Here is a 19,569-nt window from a genome sequence, read left to right as displayed (position 1 = left end):
AAGAATATGGTTTAAAATAGAAATAAATGAAGTGCTTGATTTCCTTTTTTGCACAGTTATTTTCTCGAGCTGAATCATTAATCAGAAGTCACCAGGAGCAATACTGTAGATAACGTCATTAGGGAAGGTAAATCTAACATCACCTGTCAAAGAGTATGGTTTAAAATGGAAATAAATGACGTGCTTGATTTCCTTTTTTGCACAGTTATTTTCTCGAGCTGAATCATTAATCAGAAGTCACCAGGAGTAATACTGTAGATAACGTCGTTAGGGAAGGTAAATCTAACATCACCTGTCAAAGAATATGGTTTAAAATGGAAATACAGTACTTGATCCATTTTTTTGTTGATACCAGTTGTTCTATAAAAAGATGATTTCTATGGCAACATTTGGCTATATCAGTTTTAAAAGGTCCATCAATTTTTGTTTATCAGTTTTTATAATGAGCTGCTGTCAATATATTTTTCTTCCTTTATACCATCATTATAATTTTTGGGGTCGCTTTTTAACCTCTATAAATTAACGGACATTTTCACTTTAATATCATGTGTGGTGACCTCTCATTTTCTCTCTCTCCAGCCTTGACCTGACCTGACCCCTCCCCCCGTCAGTGACCTCCGGGAGATCCTACAACATGGACGACTGAGTGGAAGGTTCTTGTTGTTGATGTTGTATAAACGATTAAGACGCTAACACATATGTCTGATCATAAACCTACGGCTGTAATAACACGTGGAGTTAAATAATGGATAGTTTATAATTAATGGATTGCTCTGCCTAATGCTATGACAGTCTGCTCCAGGGTGTGACAAAGAGTGCTTGCTAAATGGCAGTGGCTGTTTTTCTTTCACTGGTAACTTCTTTATTTTAGCAGGAACTGGACAGATGCTATTTTCTCCCTTCCTCGGTTATTTTCAAGTGATTATTATATGGTCGTGATTTGTATGGAAATTTTGAGTGCCTGGTAATTACTTTTTCACTCTTATTGGTTTATGTTGACAAGAAATGGACAGATGCTATTTTCTCCCTTTCTCGGTAATTGTCAAGTGATTTTTATGTGGCGGTGATTTGTATTGGAATTTTAAGTGCCTGGTAATTTTTCACTCCTTTTGGTAACTGTCAGTCTCTTGTGTGACGGTGGTATATAAGAAAAACTGGACAGCATTTGTTTCCCCTTTCCAGTAATTCAGTTCATCAAAATATGGGAGTGGTATAGATCGGGAACCTCACTGCATTGCTTTTTACTTTAATTTCTCGGCTATAATCAGTCATGGGTTGGTAATAAGACATAATGGCCTTTTTTCTTTTCTCCAGTCGTGTCGTTAATCAATATATGCTCGTGGCATGAAAAGTTTACATTCCCTGCAATACACCCGACACCTTTTCCATTACACACATACAGGTTCCAACACCCTATACAGTACCAAGACCAAAGCAAGACCAGACTTCTAAAACCCTTCCTTTCTTTCATGTTGTTAATCAGTCTAAGCTTGTGGTATGAAAAATCTACATTCTCCAATCCTTGTAAGATGAAAATAAACCAGAGAGAAAGTAAATAATTCTTCATCTGAATCAATTTGAATAACACACTGCTGTCTACACTTTTTGTACGTATCAGTGTGTATAATATCTGAGGGAGCTGATGCCACATGATGGGAGCGGTGAGTAGCGAGCTTTTTTTTTTCTGGCACTCTTTGTTGCCCTTGAGCCGTCTCCTTTGTTGTAAAAAATGAGAAAAAAAAACCTGCAATCACTCTCTTTGCCCGCCGCTGAAGCAGACCAACTAACCTCTTCACTAACTTACATCAACTTAAACGGTACACTTTTTAATATATATTCCGTACTGGTAATAATAATGTATGCTTGTTGTATATATTAAGAACGAAGGGGCAACTAACAGTACAAATTAAATGTTTTTTTCCGGAAGTTTTTTACAGGTATTAAACTTTTTGTAAGGATTTTTTCGTTATCACAGATACAAAATGGAGTGTACTAAACCTCCCATGAATAATAATAATAATAATAATAATAATAATAATAATAATATGTAGTTAGTTCATATAATATAAATCATGTATTGAGCATAACAGAGCACACTTTATCAATGTATGCAATGTGTGTGTGTGTGTGTATGTGTGTGTGTACGGTCCCTCCCCCCATATACAGCACCAAACGTACATCATCTGCCCTTGTGTTTGTAGCGATAAAACGTAACCACTAATGTCAATGCTGTTTGTCATGTGCGAGAGCGAAGATAAAAAAAAAATAAACGCAAGAAAAACGATAAAACACAAGGGGGCGAAAAATAAAACTACGATACGGACATACGAACATACGGAAGGCGTGTCGTTTTGTATATATATAGAGGATAATTATGTGGCGGCAGCAGTTCGGGCGGTATAATATAAACACTCGATGCCGAACCAAACCGAGAAAAACTAAAAAAAAAGAGTAGACGAAAAATATAATCCCTCACGTCTTCGCTTCAATTTTCTTATCAGCTAAAACTTGCAGAAAACGACACAGTATGTAGAGTCACTGTTGTTATGTTACACGCGCGCTTCGTACTTACAATATTTACAGGTGGCCGAGCCCTTCGTCCCTGGGCCAGACTTGTTCTAGTTAGGTTAGGGTGTCTGCCAGTGCCTCCTTCCCTCCCTCCCTCACCCCTCTCTCTCTGCACCCTCTTTCCTCCCTTTCTCCCATCCCTTGTTTCACCCTATAGATACTGCAAGGGATACAATTTAGTTACTCCTGTTTTTCTCTCCATTCTTCTTTCTCTTGATATTTTCCCTTCCCTCCTTTTCATTCACTATTATAATCTTCTTTCCTCTATCTCTATCTATCATGTTTTTCTTTTTTTTTTCCTTCCCTGTTCCTCCTCTTGATATTTTCCCTCCCTTCCTTTACTTTCTCTTCATTTATCTTATTTTCCATTTTTCTCTTGTTCCTTCATCATTTTTTCTCCTTCCTCCACCTCCTCTCTCTCTTTGCTGTTTCCTTCATGTTTTCCCTTCCTTCCTTTCCTATCTCTCTATTAACCTTTTTTCCTTGTTCTCCCTTCCCTCCTCCTCCTACTTCTCCCCTCTATCTCCTTGCAAGCAAATATATGATGAGGTAAATGAGGAGGAAAATGAGGTAAACAAAGGGTGAATCTAATCAAGGGAGAAAAAGGAGGGAGGGGAGGTTAAGCACTGGTGTCCCCCTTTTAACTAGAGCTGTATGAGGAAAAATGAAAAAAAAAAAAGTCATTGGAAAAGTTAAAAATTGGAAAAATGAAAAGAGAATGAAATCTGGGAAAAAAAACTCACTCCCCGAAAACAGCAAACGTGAAAAAATGAAAAAAAGTGATTACGTAAAGAGAAAAAATCCCGAACGCATAAAAAATAAAGAAAACCAAAGCCAAGAATCGCAATACACCCGACACCTTTTCCAACAGGTTTCGACACCATTACACAAACACACATACAGGTTCCAACACCCTATACAGTACCAAGACCAAAGCAAGACAAGACTTCTAAAACCCTTCCTTTCCTTCTTCTTTCATGTTAATTAGTAAAGTGAAGGTTCCAACACTCTTGTCAATCCTTTAAATCATCAATGAGTTTCAGAGGCTTCTAAAAGTGTATATACAAAACTGATAAAGGAGAAATAAGAGAGAATTGAGATAGAGAAGATGAAAAGAAGAGAAGAATAGTGATGTTGAAAAAATAAGAGGAAATAATCTAATCTAAGCCTCCATGTCACAATATAATATTAGCTGCTTTAATAGAAGGGAAAAAAAAGAGAAAGATAAGAATAAGGAAAGTAAGAAAACAGGAAAAGATGAAAGGAAAAATAGAAAAGGGATATAGAGAAAAAGAAGGAAAGGGAGACAAAAGATAATAAAAGTAAGGAAAAGATGAAATGAAAAGGGAAATGAGAAAGGCAAAGAAGGGAATTAGGAGAGAAAAGAGGATGAAAAATAAAACTAATGAGAAAAAGACAAAATAAAGGAAAATAACAAGGACGAAGACGAGAATCAAAAGAGAAAAGATGATAAAGAAAGGAAATGGGAGTTAACAAATAAAATAAAAAATAATATATATAAAAAAAGGTGTGTATTAGAACCCTCACTCACATATTTGCAACCCAACCCTCACACTGTCAAAACAATAATAAAAGTAATAAATATAATATAATACAAATGATTGGTAATATAAAACTTCCATTCTCTTCAATTTCACTTCTTACTAATTCATTTCTCTTCTCTTTCCCTTCTTCATTTTTCTTCCTTTCACTTCTTTTTTCATCCCCCTCTCTTCTCTTTCACTTCTCCTATCTTCTCTCTTCTTCTTTAACTTATTTAAGAACCCTTGTGCGGGATTTGCGAAGTAGAGAAACAGACAAACTGGATAAACGGAGACATGCTGACAGAGGGGGAGGAGGATTCTCAATAAACGCAGAACGCAAGAATATAAACAAGAATAAGAAAAACAAAACAAGCGGTGTATGTTTTTTGTGTGTTTAGTTCAAGCTTGTAACGTTTTTCTTCTCCTCCTCCTCCTCCAATTTCTTCTTCTCTTTCTCCTCCTTTTCTCTTGCATTCTTATCCTCCTTCTCCTCCTCCTCTTCTTTCTTATATTCACTTCCACCTCCTCCTCCTTCTCCTTCATTATCTTTATATCATCATCTTTCTTCTCCTCCTCTTCCTCTTTTCTCTTCTCCGTATATCCCTATCCACTTCCTCCTTTTTATCATCATCGTCACCATCATTTTCACTCCCGTTCTCTTTGTCTTTCCATGTCTCCGTTTTCTTCCATATTATCATAAGCGGCAGTGACAGGTGACAGTCTTCCGTGCGGTCGGTCGCTGCCAGGAGATCTCATAGGTTGTTGGCGGATGGCGGTAGTAGTAGTAGTTGTTGTAGTAGTAGTCATAGTAGTTTTCCAGTGTTGTTTTGTTTTGTTCAGTGTTTCGGCAACGCACACAGCTTTCCTGGTGCACAGCGGAGGTGATGAGCACTTACACACACACGCACAGCTGGACAAACTCCCAGCGTGCACTTTCTCGAGTACTCCAAACACACACACACATGCACATGTCACTGTACTCACAACACAACGCAACGCAACACATTTCAGCTGTGTTCCGAGGCTGCCAGGGCCAGGCCGAGGCAAGCCCAGGAGTGCCGGGAGGTGCCAGGACTGGGCGGCTGTACTGATGGCGGCAGAGGCGGTGGCGGCTTCAAGAGGTGTGCCATCCCCCGCCCACTCAGGTGAGATACTTGGCCCAGCTGGCGGTCTGCTGTCAGTCCTTGCTCACGTCCAGTACCAGGTTGTTGAACATTTCTTGGTCGCCAAGGTCAGCGAGCGTGGGCTGAAAGTCTTCCTCCAGCCCTGTCCCCGCCCCCCCCCCGCCGTCCAGGCTCAGGGTGGGGCGGTTGAGGGCATTGAGGGTGAGCATGGAGGCATGGTTGGTGAGTGGCTCCACCTGGATGTGCCGAATTATGATGCCGTTGACGTTGCCGCGCACCGTGTCCATGCAGCACCCGTCGTCGCACCGCCCATCCATGCCCGTCTCCCAGCACCCGGTCCTCCAGGGGCTCCCGCATGCCCCCGCCGGACTCCCCCGTGAAGGTGTCAAAGGGGTTGATGTTGGGGGGCACCTGCAGGGGGTCAGAGAGGCCGGATAGGTCAGTGGAGGGGGGTCCGCCCAGGGAGAGGGAGTCCAGGGGGTCCAGGCCCACCGAGGCGCCACCGTCACCCTGCAGGTTGACGTCCAGCAGCGGGTCGATCTCCAGGTTGTAGCTCTCGGTGAAGTCGTTGTACTCGCTGGGGACGGGCGTGGGGGCGTAGGAGGACGGCTGGCTGGTCTCACAGCAGAAGGAGAAGGCTGTGCCCACCAAGGGAGTGTTGGGCTGTGACTTGGTGAACGCCTCCTGCAGGTTCAGCATCTGCAGCGGAGGTACAGACTGGGGGCGGTTGGCGGTGCTGGTCGGGGCGGCACTGGTGCCTGGCTGAGGGTTGGTGAGCATGCTGGTCACCTCCTGCCCCAGGGGGTCCATGGTGAAGGTGGGTGGCTGGGGCTGGTAGTGGACGGGCGGCCCCTCGGACATGTGCCGTCGCCGCAGGTCATTCATGCCTGGCCCCCCCCCTCCGTGCCCCGTCCCACCAGTGGGCTTGTTTTTGAGGATGAGCTGCAGCATGGAGGAGGAGGGCAGCTGCAGGCCTGCCCCCAGCCCCCCCAGCCCTGCCCCCGCCCCACCCTCCAGCTGTTGGTGCAGGGAACCATCCTGCACAAGCGGGGACAGCGGTGCAGAGGAGGGCGACGGCGGCACACTGCCGGAGGAGTGTCGTGATGAAAACTTGCCGCCCCGCCGCCCCGTGGGGTCGTCGGATGGATACGGGGCGTGCCTGAAGCTGGGCGCCCCGGAGGAGTGCCTGGAGCGGCAGTTCGGTGTGTTGTATATGGTGCGCAGGTTCTGGCTGGAGTTGTGTCTGGAGCGCGGGTACAGTGGCGTGGTGATGGGCGACATGAAGGGCGTACTGTTCTCAGAGGGGCCCGCGTGGAGCCCACCAGGCTGGTCCGGGGTGAAGGGGGTGCTGCGGGGCGTGACGTAGGTAGAGGAGGTCTGCCCTGAGTTGTGTCTGGAGCGGGGCAGCGGGGTGTTGCGGGGCGACATAAAGGGGCTGGCGTTGGCGCTGGAGCCCTGCGAGGCTGCCCCGTGCACCTGTTCCAGCGAGGTGCTGATGGGCAGGAAGTCAAACTGGGCGCGGCGTGTGTTGGGGGACGGGGGCACCGAGCCCACCGTCTGGCCCCCCACCAGGCCCAGCACCTCGCCGCCCTCCAGGGTGGGCTGGAACTTGACGCGGCGCTGCATGCCGCCAGCGCCCACGCCATCCTGCTCCAGCATATCCCCCTCCCCCCCCAGGGGCCGCGCACCCCCACCCCGGGGCAGACCGCTGGGCAGGTTGCGCTGCAGCAGTTTGCGCAGCTCAGACAGTTGACTTGTCTTCTGCTGGTCGTCCAGCTCCACCGAATTCTTGTGGAAGTACTGAATCAGCTCCTCCTCCACCTCAGGCCCACTGCCACCACTGGCCTGGGGCTGCTGGCACACCTGATGCTGCTGCTGTTGCTGTTGCTGCTGCTGCTGTTGCTGAAGTTGCTGTTGAAGTTGTTGTTGCTGCAGTTGCTGTTGCTGTTGTTGTTGTTGTTGTTGCTGCTGCTGCTGCTGCTGTTGTTGTTGTTGTTGTTGCTGTTGTTGTTGTTGTTGTTGCTGTTGTTGTTGTTGTTGTTGTTGTTGCTGTTGTTGTTGCTGTTGTTGTTGCTGTTGCTGCTGCTGCTGCTGTTGCTGTGTGTGTATCTGGTGTGAGAGACTGTTCTGGGGCTCCAGCAGGCACTGGCTCACCAGGGAGCCCCCAAGCAGGGAGTCCATCCGTGAGGGCTGCTGGGGCACCTCCTCCACCCCGGCCGCCCCACCGTCCAGCTCTGGCCACTGCGCAGGGCCGTCAGCCCTTGGCTGGATGGCTTTGAACCGCGCCTTCGGGGAGGGGGCCTTGCCACCACCTGCCCCTACCCCGGCCCCGGCCCCGGCCCCAGCCCCGCCAGACATGATGAAGTGTGTTTTCTTGCTGGCCTTGGACAGGGGCACTTTGCAGTTCCCAACAGTGGTGGTCTTCTTGCCCTCCAGGGCGCCGCCGGGGGTGCTGACGCTGCGCCTCAGGCTGGGCGGGGCCGTGGGGCTAACGCCGCCCACACCCCGGGCCTCTGCCTTGGCCTCCAGCATCTTGTCATCTGTGATGGAGTCCAGGAAGTCGAGGGGCTGCTCCTGCTTGATGGTTGGGCCCCCCAGGCTGCCCAGTCCCCCAAGGCTCCCCAGGTCGCCGCCGTTCACCAGCTCGCAGCGCAGCAGAGAGCCGCCGTCACAGTTCCCGTTGGTGACAGGGGTGGGCTGTGTGGGGGCGTTGGAGCCCAGCTTGGAGGGTGGTGGGGGGGGCGGGGGCGTGCCATTGGTGAGGGGTGCGTGGCTGTCGCCTGAAGGGTTGCGCGATGCTCCGCTGCGCCGCCGGGACTTGGGACGGTCACTGCCGCCGCCGCCGCTGCATTTGGTCACTGCCGGCTGCTGCTCCTGACACACACACACACATATGCACACACACACACACACACACACAGAAGGGGAGAAAGAATGAACATAAGAAAAGGAAAACAACAATACTAAACCTCTTAACATTACCTTCCTATATTCATCTTCTCTTCAACACTGCAACTCAACAACAGAAAGTAACACCACAGCTACTACCTCCCTGTAACACACCTCAAACCTCTCCAAAACACAACACACAGGAATGGAAAACAACACCAACAACACACATAACACCCACCTGCAGTTTCCTCTTCTGCTCCCTGATTTGTTCCCTCTCGTGTATCTTCCGCTGTAGTTGAATTTGTGTTTCCCGGTGTTTCCCGCCGCCGCCGCCACCGCCACCACTGCCTACCAACACACCTGCAACACACACACACACACCTTTTAGTTTAGACCCATCACACTCATACATACACACACGTACAACATATACGCCCTCACTGAATTAAGAAAACACGCACACACACACTTACATCCTTATACACTACCCCCCCAACACACACACAATTTCACACTTCCTACACCCAATAATACAACCAAATACACCACATTATTTTCATGTATCAACCATTTAAAAGTTACACGCACACACACACACATGAACCAACCACAACCATACCTTAGAAGACTTTTTTTTCTTGTTTTTCTGTTTTTTGTCTTTTTCCATGTTTTTGTTCTTTAGGTGTTTCTTATACTGTAAAAATAAGTACACACCCACACCCACCCACAGGCACACCCACCCTGTTTGTGATCCGCCAGTGAGAGCAGTGTGAAGGCGGCCACTGAGCGGTTATCCACACAGTTCTTGTTGATGAGGTGGAGTGCCAAGTCTCTCAGGCACTCAAATTTGACAAGACACTCCTTCTCGGCCCACTCCAGGACGAGGCAGGCTGCGGCACGGTCCACCTCCCCCTCGTCCAGCACGCAATCCACGCCCAGCTGGAAGGGGTGGGATGGAAAGGTTGATTAGGGGGGTTGTGTTGGGGGGGTAAGGGGATGAAGGAAGGGAGGTAGGGTGCAGGAGAGGGGAGGGTTATGAGAGTTGTGTTGGGGAGGTAAAGGGGAATGAGAGTAGGGAAGAGAAGGAAAGGGAAGGGAAGGAAAGGAGGTGAGAGGGAAGAGAGAGAGTAGGAAAAGAAAGGGGAGTGATGGGAAGAACAGGAAAGGCAGAGAAGGAAAAGGAAGGTAAGGGATGGAAAAAGAAGAGAAAGAAGGAAAGTAAAGGAGAGGAAAAATGGGAAGGAGAGAAATGAAAAGGAAAGGGAAGGGAAAGAACAGGAAGGTATGGGATGGAAAGAGAAGATAGAGAAAGGAAGGAAAGGAGAGAAAGGGAAGGGAAAGGATGGGAAGGTAAGGAATGGAAAAGGAAGAAAAGGAAGAGGAAGGATAGGAAAGTTAAGGAAAGAGAAAAAGGGAAATGGAGGATGTTTTTGGTCCATATCACTACAAACATAACTATTTTTAACATCACCAAAACCACTCTTTACTTTTGTCTGTCGTGTGAGCGTTGAGTAGCAAGCTTTGTTTTTTTTCTACGCTCTTTTTGTTGCCCTTGAGCCGTCTCCTTTGTTGTAAAAAAAAAAAAAAAAATAATAAATAATAATAATAATAAAAAAAAAAAAAAAAAAAAAAACACATCATTATCTCTTCCTCTCTCTTCCCTTTCCTTCTTCTCATTAATATATCTTTCTCCTCTCTTCCTCTTCCTCCATTCTCATTATTTTAGCCTGTCTTGCTTATCTCCTTTCCCTCCCTCTCTTCCCTTTCCTTATTATCATTATATCTTTCTCCTCTCCTCCTCCTCCTTTTCCTCCATTCTTATTTACACTGTTTTGCTTTTCTCCTTTTCCTCCCTCTCCTTCTCTTTTCCATACTCACTCTACCATGTTGTTCTTCCCTTCCCTTCTTCCACCTACCATATCTTGTTCCCCTTCCCCTTACTTACCACACTTTTCTTCGCCATGTTATCATTGAGGTCAGGCAGGTCAGGGGGCTCCAGGGTCCACTTTTTCCTGAGCCCCGAGTAGCAGTATTTGGAGGCCCCGCGCTGCCCCAATCGCCGGGGCCGCACGCCGGGGAAGACCTGCTTCATCACCTTGCCGAAGTCCGCTGTGCTCAGTGCCTTGATGTTGTTGAGGTTGCAGTAGTGCCTGAGGGAGGTAAGGGGTATGAGGGTAGGGAGGAGGAGGAGAGGGAATGAGAGAGGATGATGTGAGGGAAGGAAAGGAGAGGGAAGAGAAAGAAAGGGGAAGGGGAAGAACAAGAAAGGCAAAGAAAAAAAAAGGAAGGGAAAGGAAAAAAAAGGAAGGTAAGGGAGAGAAAAAGAAGAAAAGGAACAAAAAGGATAAAGGAAGGAAAGGAAGGAGAGAGAAAGAAAAGGAAGTAGTGGGAAGAACAGGAAAGGCAAAGAATAAAAAAGGAAGGTAAGGGATAGAAAAAGAAGAGAAGGAACAGAAAAGATAAAGGAAGGAAAGAGGAAGGAAAGGAGAGGTTAACCCGGTAGCAGCGGGGATCATGTTTCTTAATGGTCCCTCTAAGTGAGAAAAATGAGAAAAAATCATCACTCATACAAACCATTTCATAATATATATCAAAGCATTTGTGATCAGTTTATGTATTATCTATTTTGGGGGGTTTCTATCATGGCACAAATTTGGCCCGTCGCTGCTACCGGGTTAAGGGTGGTGGATAGGGTTGTAAGGTTCCTGGGAATTTTGAACTGGGAAACTTACCATGGGAATTTTCGGGAACTTTGAGAATTAAGAAAAATATAAGAGTTTGCCTACGGAGACTTCGGGCTTAGAGGTGGTGACTGTCTGGTTACAAGTGGTTAGTGGAGATTCCTGGGAAATTTGAACTGGGAAACTAAGCAAGGGAATTTTCAGGAACTTTGAAAACTGAGAAAAATTTACAAGTTTGCTTATGTAGACTTAGGGTTTTGAGTTTAGAGGTGGTGTGAATGTCTGGTTACAAGTGGTAAGTGGAGGTTCCCAGGAAATTTGAACTGGGAAACTCACCATGGGAACTTTCGGGAACTTTGAGAATTAAGAAAAATATAAGAGTTTGCCTACAGAGACTTCGGGCTTAGAGATGGTGACTGTCTGGTTACAAGTGGTTAGTGGAGGTTCCTGGGAAATTTGAACTGGGAAACTCACCATGGGAACTTTCGGGAACTTTGAGAATTACGAAAAATATAAGAGTTTGCCTATGTAGACTTCGGGCTTAAAGGTGGTGACTGTCTGGTTACAAGTGGTTAGTGGAGGTTCCTGGGAAATTTGAACTGGGAAACTAACCAAGGGAATTTTCAGGAACTTTGAAAACTGAGAAAAATTTACAAGTTTGCTTATGGAGACTTAGGGTTTTGAGTTTAGAGGTGGTGTGAATGTCTGGTTACAAGTGGTTAGTGGAGGTTCCCGGGAAATTTGAACTGGGAAACTCACCATGGGAACTTTTGGGAACTTTGAGAATTAAGAAAAATATAAAAGTTTGTCTATGGAGACTTCGGGCTTAGAGTTAGAGGTGGTGACTGTCTGGTTACAAGTGATTAGTGGATGGTGGTGACAAGGTGTGATGCTGGTTAGGGGTGATATGTGAGTGGCATGGGGTGTGATACGGTTAAATTTTGGGGTATGAAGGAAGTAGTGATGGGGTGATGCAGGAAAAAGTTGGAAGTTTCGTTTAGTCGGCGCAACATCTGTGGTCATATGCCGGAGAGAGACAGGAGGGGGAAGGAATTATAGGAGAAGGGAACGGATCTCAGGAGACAGGACACAACCCCCGATTAATACCTGGTACCCATTCACTGCTGGGTTCCCAAAAGAGGACAAAACTCACATGTACTCATTGTAGACCTCTCTCTTGGGCAGGGAGACCTCACTATTCATTTCCAGGTGTGTCTTGATCCAGGTAATGGTCAGCTGGATTTCACACCGGCTGCCGAGAGGGTTGAGAGGCCTAGGAAAAAGGGGTCTAGATTACTCTTGATCTTATTCTTATTTATATTGAAATTATTTGTGTTTTTACTAAGCCTAGTTTACCTGTTATTTCATTTGTTCATGCATTCATAGCTTATCATTATTGCTTTTTGTACTAATTCTGGTTTGTTTTCTGTTTATTTGTGGAAGTCGTGCATTAGTGTTTTGAATCAGTTTTTTTTATACTAATCCTTATTTATTTTTTGTTTATTTGTGAAGTTATGCATTGGTGTTTTGAATCAGTTTTTTTATACTAATCCTTATTTATTTTTTGTTTATTTGTGAAGTTATGCATTGGTGTTTTGAATCAATGTTTTTTTTTTATATTAATCCTTGTTTATTTTTGTTTATTTGTGGAAGTTATGCATTAGTGTTTTGAATCAGTTTTTTTTTATATTAATCCTTCTTTATTTTCTGTTTATTTGTGGAAGTTATGCATTAGTGTTTTGAATCAGTTTTTTTTATACTAATCCTTCTTTATTTTCTGTTTATTTGTGGAAGTTATGCATTGGTGTTTTGAATCAGTTTTTTTTTTTATACTAATCCTTCTTTATTTTCTGTTTATTTGTGAAGTTATGCATTGGTGTTTTTTTTTTACTAATCCTTCTTTATTTTCTGTTTATTTGTGAAGTTATGCATTGGTGTTTTGAATCGTTGTTTAATTGGTTGGTACAAAAGAAAAGCCCCAAAAAAAACATACACAGCAAAACAAATCAAATCATCAATCAATTCCGACCACTCAAACACACAACACGCAAGAAACACAAATTATGCACCTCGGAAAACAGATTATTCGTGGAGTCATGCGCTGGTGTTTTGAATGGTTGTTTTTATTGATTGTTTTTGTTGGTTGGTTAGATTGGCAAATGTCTTACAGAGGGAGGATAAGAAAAGCCCTAAAAAAACATACACAGCGAAACTAATCAATTCACCAATCAATTCCTATCACTCACACACACAGCACGCAAGAATCACAAATTATATGTCTCAGAAAACTGGTACGTACATCAATATAACAAAGAAAAACAAAATGAGATAGAACAAATAGAAGCAGAAATCATCAATCAATCATTCAATCAATCAATCAGTCAGTCAATTCATTCCAAATAGAACACAAAAACAAATAAAAAATTGAAATGAAATGACAAAAAATAAAAACAACAAAAATATAATCAACCTATCAAAACATCCAATCAACCAATCAATCCACCATACAAATCCAATCCAATCAAACACTCAATCAAAAACACACACACAAAAAAAATAATAATAAAAAGAAATGCCAAAAAATTAAAACCAAAATCAAATCAACCAATCAACCAACCATACAAAACCAATCAAATCAACACTCTATCAAAAACACAAACAAAAATAATAATAAAAAATCAAATCAACCAATCAAAACATCCTATCAACCAATCACCCACAGACACCCAAGCAATCCACCCTGAACACTTACTGCTTGAGCGGGTCGGTATCTGGAGGGCGGCCCACTGGTAACTTCAGGTACAAAAGGAACTTCTCCACATCACTCAGCTGTGAGACTTGTTGTAGCAGACTCTCCACGACACACTTGCTGGAGACGCTGCCGGGGAGAGGGGAGAGTCAGTACAGGGTGATGGGGGAAGGGGTGAATAGGGGGGGAGGGGAGTCAGTATGGGGCGATGGGGGAAGGGGTGAATAGCGGGGGTGATGGGTGGAAGAGGGGAGTCAGTACGGGGTGATGGGTGAAGGGGTGAAGAGCAGGGGTGATGGGTGGAAGAGGGGGAGAGGGGAGAGTCCGTACAGGGTGATGGGTGAAGGGGTGAAGAGCAGGGGTGATAGTGGAAGAGGGGAGTGAGTATGGGGTGATAGGGGATGGGGTGATGGGTGGAAGAGCATAAGTGTATACGTGTGTGTTTGAAGGGGTGATTGTATGGGGAGGGTGACTAATAAAACCACTTTTTAAAAACATTAATTTTTTTTTTACTTTTTTTTAATATGGATGATTTTTTAAGAGTATGGATGACTTTTAAAGAGTATGGATGACTTTTTAAGAGTATGGTGACTTTTAAAGAGTATGGATGACTTTTTAAGAGTATGGATGACTTTTTAAGAATATGGATGACTTTTTAAGAGTATAGATGAATTTGTAAGAGTATGGATGACTTTTTAAGAGTATGGATGACTTTTTAAGAATATGGATGACTTTTTAAGAGTATAGATGAATTTGTAAGAGTATGGATGACTTTTTAAGAGTATGGATGACTTTTTAAGAATATGGATGACTTTTTAAGAGTATAGATGAATTTGTAAGAGTATGGATGACTTTTTAAGAGTATGGATGACTTTTTAAGAGTATGGATGAATTTTAAAGAATATGGATGACTTTTAAAGAGTATGGATGACTTTTTAAGAGTATGGATGACTTTTTAAGAGTATGGATGACTTTTAAAGAGTATGGATGACTTTTTAAGAGTATGGATGACTTTTTAAGAGTATGGATGATTTTTTGAGTATGGATGACTTTTTAAGAGTATGGATGACTTTTTAAGAGAATGGATGATTTTTAAAGAGTATGGATGATTTTTTAAGAGTATGGATGACCTTTTAAGAGTATGGATGACTTTTTAAGAGTATGGATGACTTTTTAAGAGTATGGATGACTTTTTAAGAGTATGGATGACTTTTCAAGAGCATGGATGACTTTTTAAGAGTATGGATGACTTTTAAAGAGTATGGGTGACTTTTTAAGAGTATGGATGACTTTTCAAGAGTATGGATGACTTTTTAAGAGAATTGATGACTTTTTAAGAGTATGGATGACTTTTTACGAGTATGGATGACTTTTTAAGAGTATGGATGACTTTTACAGAGTATGGATGACTTTTTAAGAGTATAGATGACTTTTTAAGAGTATGGATGACTTTTTAAGAGCATGGATGACTTTTTAAGAGCATGGATGACTTTTAAAGAGTATGGATGACTTTTTAAGAGTATGGATAACTTTTTAAGAGTATGGATGACTTTTTAAGAGTATGGATGACTTTTAAAGAGTATGGATGACCTTTTAAGAGTATGGATGACTTTTAAAGAGTATGGATGACTTTTTAAGAGTATGGATGGATTTTTAAGAGAATGGATGACTTTTTACGAGTATGGATGACTTTTTAAGAGTATGGATGACTTTTAAAGAGTATGGATGACTTTTAAGGAGTATGGATGACTTTTTAAGAGTATGGATGACTTTTTGAGAGTATGGATGACTTTTTAAGAGTATGGGTGACTTTTTTAGAGTATGGATGACTTTTAAAGAGTATGAATGACTTTTTAAGAGTATGGATGACTTTTTAAGAGTATGGATGACTTTTAAAGAGTATGGATGACTTTTTAAGAGCATGGATGACTTTTAGAGTATGGATGACTTTTTAAGAGTATGGATGACTTTTTAAGAGTATGGATGACTTTTTAAGAGTATGGATGACTTTTTAAGAGTATGGATGACCTTTTAAGAATATGGATGACTTTTTAAGAGTATGGATGACTTTTAAAGAGTATGGATGACTTTTTAAGAGTATGGATGACTTTTTAAGAATATGGATGACTTTTCAAGAGTATGGATGACTTTTTAAGAGTATGGATGACTTTTAAAGAGTATGGATGACTTTTTAAGAATATGGATGACTTTTTAAGAATATGGATGACTTTTTAAGAGTACGGATGACTTTTTAAGAGTATGGATGACTTTTTAAGAATATGGATGACTTTTTAAGAATACGGATGACTTTTTAAGAGTATGGATGTTTTTTTTTGAGTAAGTCATAAGTAATTGAAATCTGTAATGGAGGGATGAAGAAAGTATGACAAACACTAACGATAATGATAATACCAAAATTATAATCCTTCCGTAAATTTGTTCCTAATATGGTCAATAAATACTTTTTTTTTATATAAATATACAAACATACACGGAAGAAAGAAAACGCTACTCCTGACATTTAAACAGCCTACTTTACTCATATCATAATAATAATAATAATAATAACAACAAGACCAGTATCCCATCCCATTATGAACAGGACAAGCACGAAGGAAGAAAAAATAGAACGAAGAAAAAATAGAACACACAACTAATATAAAAACAATCTCCAAATATGTTCCTATTAATTATTCTAATCCGTAAGCCTGTCTTTTTTGGGAGGAGGAGGAGGAGGAGGAGGGAGGGGAAGAAGAGGAGGAGGAGGAGGTGGTGATGCAAGGTGGTGGTGATGGCGGTCAATGGCAACTCTTATGGTAATTTTTCTTCCTCCTCCTCCTCCTCCTCCTCTCCTTCTTCCTCCTCCTCCTCCTGAATGCAAATTAGTATAAAGGAGAGCCCGCTAAGTTTTAAGTAATTAGATGCGGTCTGCACATAATTATCACGACGAAAGGACGCGAGAAGAAATGGAGAATAAAAAATGAATTGCACTCTAACGGGGTCGGGGAAGTTTTTTTTTACCCCCCCCCTTAAAAAAAAAAACAGAAAACGAGCTAATCAAACCAATTATGCATCTAAATAAAATTAAAACCACATCAAATTAAGGTGAGAATAGCAAGAAACGGATGAATAAAAGAAACTAGGAAGATAAAATAATAATAAGTGGGAAAAATTAATACGAAGTGATCACCAAAGCGGCCCAGAGGCGATGGTGAGGGAGACGTCGTGTTCCTCATGTGGTCCAAGATGGCGGCCACTACACACACGCCACACGCCTCCTCACATGCAAAAAATCACCCATACACGCCCTTCCCATGCCCCCACGCCCTATCCATGCCCTTATCACGGTCATGCCACCACGGACACGCCCTTTAAAATGCCCCAGACCCCCCTACATGCCCTTATGGCCGCTGGAGAGGGTGGAGTAATGGTGAGGAGGGGAAGGGAGGGGAGGAGGGGGACAGGGAGGGGAGAGGGGGTCAGGGAGGGGGAACTGCATTAATGTTACCTGTTGACCCCCGCCCCTCCCTCTCTTTACCTGTTCTTCTCTTCCCTCCCTTCTTGCCTATTCCTCCCTATTCTTCCCTTTTCCTCCCTATTTATTGTCTTTTCTCTCCCTATTACTTCTCTCCGTTCTTGTCTTTTCCTTCCTATTTTTTTTTTGTTCACTTTGAAATTCGTCTCTTTTATGCACTTGTTATTATTTTGTTTTATTTATGTATGTGATTTGTATTTAGCGTTTGTTTCATGTTTCCTAAGTTTGTATTTCTGTATGCAGGTGAGTTTTTGTTTGATTGTTTTGTTTATTCAGTGTATGTTTGATATGTATTATTCGTTATTTGCATTCTCAGTCTTTTCTATGTTTTTGTTTTGCTTTTTCAACCTGCTGGTGATGCAATATGGAGCTATGTATCATTTGTCTTGGTGTAGTCAGTCTATCTATCTATATCAACCCATGTGTGTGAATGTCTACCTATCTATCTATCTATCTACTCCCAAGTGTGACCTCGCCAAGTCATGTAACCTTCCAAAAGTAGCTAGGTAAGTATTTTTATTTTATTTTGGTAGGGTCATTAAAATACCTCTATCTATCTGTTTATCTTTCTCTATCTACCTATCAACCTAATCTTTGTCTATCTACCTATCAACCTATATCTATGTGCCAATCAATCTACCTACTTTCTCCTCCCATTCCAGTGTTTCTGTACTCCTTATTCCTTCTCTTTTCCTCTTACTCCTCTCTTCTTCCTTCTCCGCTATTTACTCTCCTACCTCTTTCTTTCTTTCTGTTTATCTATCTATCTTTTCCTTTTAACTCTTCTTTCTTTCCTTTCTTCGCCCTTTACTCCCCTTCCTCTTTCTTTCTGTTTATCTATCTATCTTTTCCTCTTAATTCTTCCTTCTTTCTTTCCTTCCTTCACAGCCCTTTACTCTCCTTCTTTCTTTCTATCTTTTCATTTTAACTTCTTTCTTTCCGTACTTTATTCCGCTTCCTCTTTCTATCTATCTATCAATGTGACCTCACTAAGCCATGTAACCTTTCCTAATTGCAGTCATTTATCATCAACGTACAGTAATTATATATATGAAAAAAAAAGTGGATCTAGTGTGTAATTATGTATAAAAAGAAAGATATTGAGCTGTTTTGTTTTCACACACACACACACACACACACACACACACATAAACTCTTCATTGAGAAACAAAAGAATGGCGGAAGGTGTTGTGTGGAGGTAATTTCCGAAGTTTAATACAGTTTTTCGTCTTTATAATTAAGTTTTGTGGGATAATAATAATGCAACCTCTCTCTCTCTCTCTCTCTCTCTCTCTCTCTCTCTCTCTCTCTCTCTCTCGAATGAACTTGTCTGAGTAAAAAAAAAAAAGGAAAAATAACTAGGAAAAGGGAAGATATAGAAAAGGAAAAAGAGGAAGAGGAATATAAGGAGGAGAGAAAGAAGGAAAGGGAGGAGGAAGACCGAAGAAAAGGAGGAAAGGAGAAGGAATACAAGAAAGGTGGAATGGGGAGAGGAAGGAAGGAAGGAAGGAAGGAAGGATGGAAGGGAGAGAAAAGTATTATCACACAAGTTACTTAATACACCTCTCCCTCCCTTCCCTTCTACCTCTCCCTCCTTCTCCCTCTCCCTTCCCTTCTACCTCTCCCTCTCCTTCCTTCCTTCTCCCTCCCTCTCCCTCTCCTTCCTGCCCAAGCCTTTCTTTCATCTCTCTCTCTCTCTCTCTCTCTCTCTCTCTCTCTCTCTCTCTCTCTCTCTCTCTCTCGTTGACGTGAGAAAATTACTATTCTTCATCCTCTTCCTTCCTTCCTCCCTCCTCCTCCTCTTCCTTCCTCTCTCCCTCCTCCTCCTCTTCCTTCCTCTCTCCCTCCTCCTCCTCTTCCTTCTTTCCTTCCTTCTCCTCCTCCTTCCACTTATCAGCAGGTTTATTTTGAAGTTCTATATACAGAGAGAGAGAGAGAGAGAGAGAGAGAGAGAGAGAGAGAGAGAGAGAGAGAGATACACACTAACACATAAGTAGGTTTGGCAACGTCGCAAACATGGCTGCCTCAGAAGAGATTAAATATAATGTCAATAAGGAAAGTGACAGCTTGAAAACGTCGAGTGACAGCATAGTATAACAAATAGTAATAAAAAATAATAAATAGATAGTAGTAGTAGTGGTAGTAGTAGTAGTAGTAGTAGTAGTGGTAGTGGTGGTTGTGTTTGGAGGTAGGAGGAAAAAATGAAGGAGGTAAAAAAGGGAGGAACAGGAAGAGGAGGAGGAGAGAAAAGAGGGATGAAATAAAACTGATGAAATATACGAATGAGAAGAAAAGTAAAAAGAAGAAAGAAGAAGAAAAGTAAATGAAAAAGATGGAAGAATGAAAAGAAAATGAAGAAGCAAAAGACGAAGAAGCAGAAATAGAAAATGAAGAAGAGGTAGAGGAGGAGGAGGAGGAATAAAAGAAAGAGGAAAAGTTGGAAAAAACGAAAAAATACCAGAAAAAAGAAAAAGTA

At 42.6% G+C, this 19,569-nt stretch overlaps 1 protein-coding gene across 1 annotated transcript; it reads right to left on the bottom strand.

The window, feature by feature from the left end:
• Positions 1-11: 11 nt before the first annotated feature.
• On the bottom strand, positions 12-13,698 carry LOC126986009 (uncharacterized; the record flags this gene model as incomplete). Its single annotated transcript, XM_050841695.1, is given in 7 exon segments — positions 12-5,572; positions 5,574-8,110; positions 8,367-8,488; positions 8,869-9,067; positions 10,074-10,278; positions 11,963-12,082; positions 13,562-13,698. Coding segments are annotated over 7 exon segments (3,603 nt in total), but the record flags the coding sequence as incomplete, so codon positions are not given.
• Between the last annotated feature and the right edge of the window lie 5,871 nt (positions 13,699-19,569).

This window comes from Eriocheir sinensis, chromosome 61, assembly GCF_024679095.1.
Source record: "Eriocheir sinensis breed Jianghai 21 chromosome 61, ASM2467909v1, whole genome shotgun sequence".
Classification (NCBI taxonomy): domain Eukaryota; kingdom Metazoa; phylum Arthropoda; class Malacostraca; order Decapoda; family Varunidae; genus Eriocheir; species Eriocheir sinensis.
This window is presented reverse-complemented; position numbering and strand designations above follow the sequence as displayed.